Source organism: Nerophis lumbriciformis, linkage group LG28 (assembly GCF_033978685.3).
Source record: "Nerophis lumbriciformis linkage group LG28, RoL_Nlum_v2.1, whole genome shotgun sequence".
Lineage (NCBI taxonomy): Eukaryota > Metazoa > Chordata > Actinopteri > Syngnathiformes > Syngnathidae > Nerophis > Nerophis lumbriciformis.
Genome location: NC_084575.2, coordinates 14,919,717 through 14,926,527, shown reverse-complemented (window position 1 = coordinate 14,926,527; position 6,811 = coordinate 14,919,717). Strand labels below are relative to the sequence as shown.

The following is a 6,811-nucleotide window of genomic DNA, read 5'->3' as shown; positions in this document are numbered from 1 at the left end:
GTCTTCTAATGTCATTTTTATATTCAAAACGATCAATGCTCAAACCATTATCAAAATCAATGTTGTGAAATATTGACCTATTTAAGGCTTTATTTACTTCAAATCAAATATTTGACAAATTAATTTTTGGGGGGGGAATATTGAAAAGTGTATTTTTGCCATAATAAAAAAATGTTTCCTTTGACAAAAAGGGCATAAAACAGAAAACATAAAAATAAAACTTTATATCAACAGATGCATCTGAAGTTGATCCAGACCAGTGGTTCTTAACCTGGGTTCGGTGAGTCGGCCTCAGGGGTTCGGCGGACCCTACGCCTTGGAGGTCGAGACACACCCGACTCATCGTGTAAATAAAAACTTCTTCCTATCGGCTTATTATGTATACGGCAACAGCAGAAGTCACACTGATTTGCAGGTGTGTAAATTGTTGTGAGTTCATGCACTGTGTTGGTTTTGTTCTTAGAACAAGGTGATGTTCATGCATGGTTCATGTTGTGCACCGGTAAAAAAACATAACTTTGTCTTGAATTTGAAAAAAAATATATATATATTTTTCACTAAAGAAGGGTTCGGTGAATGCACATATGAAACTGGTGGGGTTCGGTACCTCCAACAAGGTTAAGAACCACTGATCCAGACATTTAAGCGTTGAGAGAAATATAACTTACTTTAATGACTGAAACCCTTTTGGGTCCTCGGACCTATATTGTTCATAACAATTACTCCTTGAGGGTTAAACACTGTGTTTGTGGCGCTGAGTGACCTACAAAATGTCTTTACTATTTAGTACTTAAACCTGATGTGGTATTTCTGTTTAATTGTAGCTTTAGTTTGCACTACTGTAAAAAATGAATGTTAACACAATTTAGCAAGGGCAACACAACACATTTGAAACTTTCGGTTAATGCACATTCAATCTTTATCTCAATCAATCTTTATTTATATAGCCCTAAATCACAAGTGTCTCAAAGGGCTGCACAAGCCACAACGACATCCTCGGTACAAAGCCCACATACGGGCAAGGAAAAACTCACCCCAGTGGGACGTCGATGTGAATGACTATGAGAAACCTTGGAGAGGACCGCATATGTGGGTAACCCCCCCCCTCTAGGGGAGACCGAAAGCAATGGATGTCGAGTGGGTCTGACATAATATTGTGAGAGTCCAGTCCATAGTGGATCCAACATAATAGTAAGAGTCCAGTCCATAGTGGGGCCAGCAGGACACCATCCCGAGCGGAGACGGGTCAGCAGCGCAGAGATGTTCCCTGCCGATGCACAGGCGAGCGGTCCACCCCGGGTCCCGACTCTGGACAGCCAGCACTTCATCCATGGCCACCGGACCTGTGCCCCCCCCCCCCTCAAGGAAAAGGGGAGCAGGGAGAAAAGAAAAGAAACGGCAGATCAACTGGTCTAACAGGGGGGCTATTTAAAGGCTAGAGTATACAAATGAGTTTTAAGACACATTACAACCACAGTACATGGTGTCAATTGTTAAAATGGAATATTATAGCTTCTGCTGCTGTTTTGCCTTTGTATTGGTTTTTGTTTGAATGTGTAAGTGTATCTAGTTTGTGCGTGTGTGAGAAAGACAGAGAGACTCCACGAATAAGATGTGCAATATGAATTTTAATATCCCATCTTTCAACACTCAATAGGTGTACAGTATTTGCAAATATACACAAACTAAACTGCATTAACCTGATGCAAAGCAAAAAACAACAATCTTATAAAAAAAAAAACACTGTCAAACACAACCAAGCAAGCTGCTTTATTATAAAAGTAAGTCCGAAAACGGGTCATTAACACTCAAGTGGTATTTTTAATTGACGCAACACAATGTAACAAAATTTAAAGCTCACTTTTGGCTATTCTATTATATATTAAACTCTTCTCAAGTCAGTACCGAGTTTTTGTGTGATACAAATATTTGGCAGGCTTTGCACTTTTGTATGTTATAACAAGGAGCACAGTGAGTGTGCGTGTGCGCATGCGGCAGCGGTGTCCAATACAGAAGTGGAAAGCAGAAGGCATCTTGTGCAAGTTGCAGCGATGATACGATGCCACCTTTTATGTTTACTCCGCTTCATCTCTCAGTATGAACCTGTGGGAAACAGAAACAGTCCATTAAAATCACATTTTTCTGTGGTGGGAAAAGTATAACCTTTAGGAGTACAGTAGTGTTAGGTACTACATTGGAATGACATTGTTGTTTAGCGCAAGTTAGGTGTCGTGGAGTTGCAGTGAGGTCATTAAAATGTACAGTTGTCGTCGTAGTTATTGACCTAACATCGGTAGCAGAGGATGGCCGCTGGTAATTATTAAGTTACGCCAGCGTTTGATGAGAAGAATTCTTATGAAAGCTGCAAAAATGAGGTATAAATCTGGAGACTGGTTACTGACTTGGACAAGAAGAAGCACGCCTTGGCGGTTGCCTTGTCGCTATTGGGAATAGCGAGGGACAGTGTGCTAGAACTACCCGCACGGGATATGAACAAAGATGATGGTATGACTACACTTCTGAAAAAACTGGACTCAGTGTTTTTAAAAGAGGTAAAGGAACCCGCCGATACGAGGCGTACACAGAGTTTGACCGGATAACGAAAGACGTTTAGATTGTGGATTGCATTCTCGAGTTTGAACAGAGATCTGATAGAATTCGGCAGTTCAAAATGAAACTCCCGGATGCGATGTCAGCATTCAAGCTGCTAGACACTGCGGGACTGACTGTCAAAGACAAACAGTTGACGCTAACCGCTTTTTCAAGCCTCATGTTTGACGAGGATATCTGCCGATACTACGGCAAAATGGGGTGTTGATGCACTGCAGGTGAGTGGAGATGCAACTGACGCTACCTTCTACACAAAGTTTACTGGCAGGAGAAGAAGTAGGTCAAATTTGCTACATCAAACAGCTGTTCAGGGTACCAATTCACTTGACAGATATGGTTAGGTAGGAAAAGGAGATGTGCAGTCTGCCTAGGTCAAGGGTCGGCAACCCGCGGCTCCGGAGCCGCATGCGGCTCTTTGATCACTCTGATGCGGCTCAGCAGCTTACTTAATCTCTAATTTGATTTTTCCTCAAGAGCCTATTCGCTGAATATGAACATAACAATCAAACTTACAGCTGTCAGGTCTGCAGCTGACTAACAGATAAGTTAACAGAGCTCCAGGCTATATTTTAGAATGTGTAGCAAAGCCTGCTTTTTAAAAATAATCTGGTGAGCTCATTTAGTGAGGGGCGGGTTCATGTCCATGATGTCATGAGCGACCGGTTGTGGACCTCTTTTGTCAAAAAGTGGAGCAAACATGTGAGAGGGGCGTTTTGCTCCTAAACATGCTCTATAGACACATTAATGCTAAATGGTAAGACGTCAGTGTTTTGGGGCTATGGAGTCCTAATCAGGTTTTTGTTTGACTCAATTAAATTAATTATCAATTAAAGGTTTATCTGCTATGCTCACCACTCAGTGACTCCAGAAATTAGGTCAACCTCTGCCAAGTTGATCTGCACCTGCAGGACAAGATTGTAATTGTTTAGGGAGAAGCATGGATGTCACTCTAACGTATATAGAACTAAGTCATACAAGGAATCATCACCTGTCCAATGACGTCACGGCTTCTGAATGATGCAGAGTTATTCTTCACTGACAAGTTGAGGTGTCTGTATTTCATTTCCTCCACAGTCAAGTTGTAGTCAAACCTACAGTACAGGAAAGTCACCAAAGATGAAAGTTGAAACGTAAACCTAACACCAAGTATACATGATAGTACACTTCAGTCACTTACCTCTCATTGAATTCAGGGTTGAGATCTCGTTTCTTTACAGCCGTCTTCCTCTTGGTGGCTTTGCTTTTGTCGGGCAGCAGTGAGAGGGAGACGTAGCTGTCTACTGCGTCCTTACTGGGACACAACAAACCTCTGTGCACGGACAAAGAAATGTTTCAGTCGCCATCTTCATTAATGTGGTTCAAATGAGGCTTTGTGTAGAGTCCATTCATTCAACTATTCTTACTGTTTAGCTCCTGCTTTAAACTGAAATGTGGGGAATATGTCCTATTTGCAACCCCTTTGATGATCTTTATGAACATATTATCATGTCCTTTGTCTTATCTTCACACCATAAGCAGCTGTGAATGTAATGCAAACCAGCCCTACACACTGCCCAGTACTGTGCACTTATCTAACAGAGCAGCTGTGGTCTTTTTGTTGTATGACTTGACTAAAATGACAATAGAAGCGCAATATTTATTCCAGTAGAAAACAATTTAAAAAAAGACAAATGAAATAGATGCATCTTGTTAGTTGTTTTAATGCAGTGTAACTGAACAGTAGTTATGTATGGAGGGTCAAATGGGATGAATGAAAAATAAATAAATAATTAAAATGTCATTAATTAATCAAAATTAGAATAAAATACATACATTTAACCAAATTATGTACATTAATTTAAATATTTATTTATTTCTCCAAGTATTTAATTGGTTTATATTATGAACCTGTTTTTCAGCACTTCATTAATTGATTTTATTCGTCAAAGTCAGTGGGTGGATCCTAACTCCTGATTGGTTACCGGGCACTTCCACTTGTCGCTAGAACCCTTCTACCAGCAAAGCGAAGGAGTACTTCCCCTACATTTTCAATCTCTCCATGATCGATATCTTGGTAGGAAAGTGCGGAAATAACTCCCAACAACTTCAATAAATTCCTCCACTTTAACTGCTACATGCTCTGGATCGGCAGGTCCTGCTTTCATACACTCCGTTTGACAGACAGAATACATTTATGAAGCGCGTTCATGAAATAATCAAAAATATTAAGTTAAATATTTTAACTGAGATCATTTACATCACAAAAAAATGTAATTTAATAGTTAAAAAAACTTTTACACTAAGTTATTTAATGACACATTTAATAACATTTATGTATTCAATTCCAATGTTATTGACTTGATGACACATTCATAGGTATGTTTCACACTTCTTAGCAATAATAAAGAAGTTAAAAACACTACAACACAAACGGGAGGCATTTTTTAAAGAAACAAATCATTTCATTTTATGGTCGACCATGTGTGTCATGTCGACTAAAGCAGGCACTTTTTAGTAGACCGGGATTTGATTGTTTGTTCGACATTAACAGGATGTTAAAGGTGCCGTATGTAATAATTTCATTTCAAGTCATCATTAAATGGCCCTGATATGTCAAAAGGCATTAATAAATCATGTTCTTTTTGAATACCTTTATAACCTTTATAAGTTCAGCCGGGATATGCTCATTTCAAAATTAGATTTACAGCCCCGAAATATTGTTATTGTTTTCATTTCGATGCCCCGCCCTCTACCGTTTGACCAATTAAAAAGTCTGTGAGTGTGTCACATCCAGGTTGCCAGTTACGCACCGCCCTCTTCGTCTATCTACTGCCACTGGTAGAGTTACTAAACATGTCAGACCTTAGTAAATCTAAAAGGTGTCGTTACGATTCTCAACTAATTCATGACAAAGCCAGGAACAAAACGAGGATTTGTATCGGGGATGCCTTTGAAAGATGGAGACGATTGAAGGCGGAGAACTTGCTAATTTCCTCCTTGATCGGTTTACGTTTTCTTATTACTTGTAATAAATGGAAATGGACATTTGGTATGTAAACTATATTGTCTAATACAGTCTATGATCTTGTCTAACAAAGCTAGTATGTTTAGGAGCGAAGCACCATCACACTAGTGTCATTTTTTATTTTCCTGAGGGAACTCTACTGAAGGAGTCAATAAAGTACTATCTCTGGGAGTCGAATGTATTGTACATGCAAATTCACGTATGCTCACATACGTACATAGGTACCTACGCTCCCACATACATACACAAATACAGTACATATTTACCTACCTAATGTTCGTACATCCACACGCACATTCAATATACAAACATACACATACAGTACATATACATTCACTGTACAAACACATATACACATTCTGTACATATACATTCATTGTACAAACACATATACACATTCTGTACATATACAAGTACATATGCATACTTACACTCATGCACATAATCACGTTTCATCAAACATATATTAACGTTGTTGCCCTAGGGTAAACTGGGTGTAACACATGGCACACTGACAAAGCTTAACCTATTGTGACTATAACAATCTACAAGGTTAATGTAGGTTGCTTCTCTTTCTCCCCCTCCATTTTTCTGCATTCTTTCGTATCTCAAGTTATCATTACGTATATGTATTGTTGCATTTAAACAACTGTATTGTTGATAATAAAGGTAAATTATTGGTATTGTTCATTATCAATAGCGCTATTTCTATTGGTATTTGTATTGATCCATTTGTAGTGTAATAATGCTCATTGTCATTTCTGTATTATTTTTTATTTTTCGCTAACTGCTTATTTGCTATTACTTTTACCATCATATTTGTACATGTCATATTTGCTGATGTTGCTCTATTGTTGTTGTTGTTGTTGTTTGCTGTTGTTGTTTTTGTCTCTCTGTCTAATCCCCTTCTTGTCCCCACAATTTCCCCCTCTGTCTTCTTTTTTTTTCTCTTTCTATCCCCTCCTGCTCCGGCCCGGCTGCACTAAATGATAATATAAATACATTTAATAAAGTCAAATACAAATAAGGCAACAAGAGAAGTATCCTACACTTCTCTTTTGTAAAGTAAATCTGAACAGCCGACATGGGCATCTACATCAACTATATGATTTGCCTGAGAAGCTGGACAGGACATAAAAAAAAAATAAAAAAAAAAAAATAAATAAATAAATAAATAAATAAATAAATAAAAATAAA

At 38.5% G+C, this 6,811-nt stretch overlaps 1 protein-coding gene across 1 annotated transcript in view; it reads right to left on the bottom strand.

Annotated features, from left to right (window-relative positions):
• Window positions 1-1,608: 1,608 nt before the first annotated feature.
• Window positions 1,609-6,811, bottom strand: part of esyt1b (extended synaptotagmin-like protein 1b) — a 72,587-nt gene continuing 67,384 nt past the window's right edge. Inside the window, exons 49-52 of the mRNA XM_061923680.1 lie at window positions 3,788-3,919; window positions 3,599-3,701; window positions 3,463-3,512; window positions 1,609-2,103 (exon numbers count right to left, since the gene is read on the bottom strand). Coding sequence (XP_061779664.1) covers window positions 2,076-2,103; window positions 3,463-3,512; window positions 3,599-3,701; window positions 3,788-3,919 — 313 coding nt within the window. The 3' untranslated portion in view covers window positions 1,609-2,075. The remainder of the gene's footprint in view (window positions 2,104-3,462; window positions 3,513-3,598; window positions 3,702-3,787; window positions 3,920-6,811) is intronic.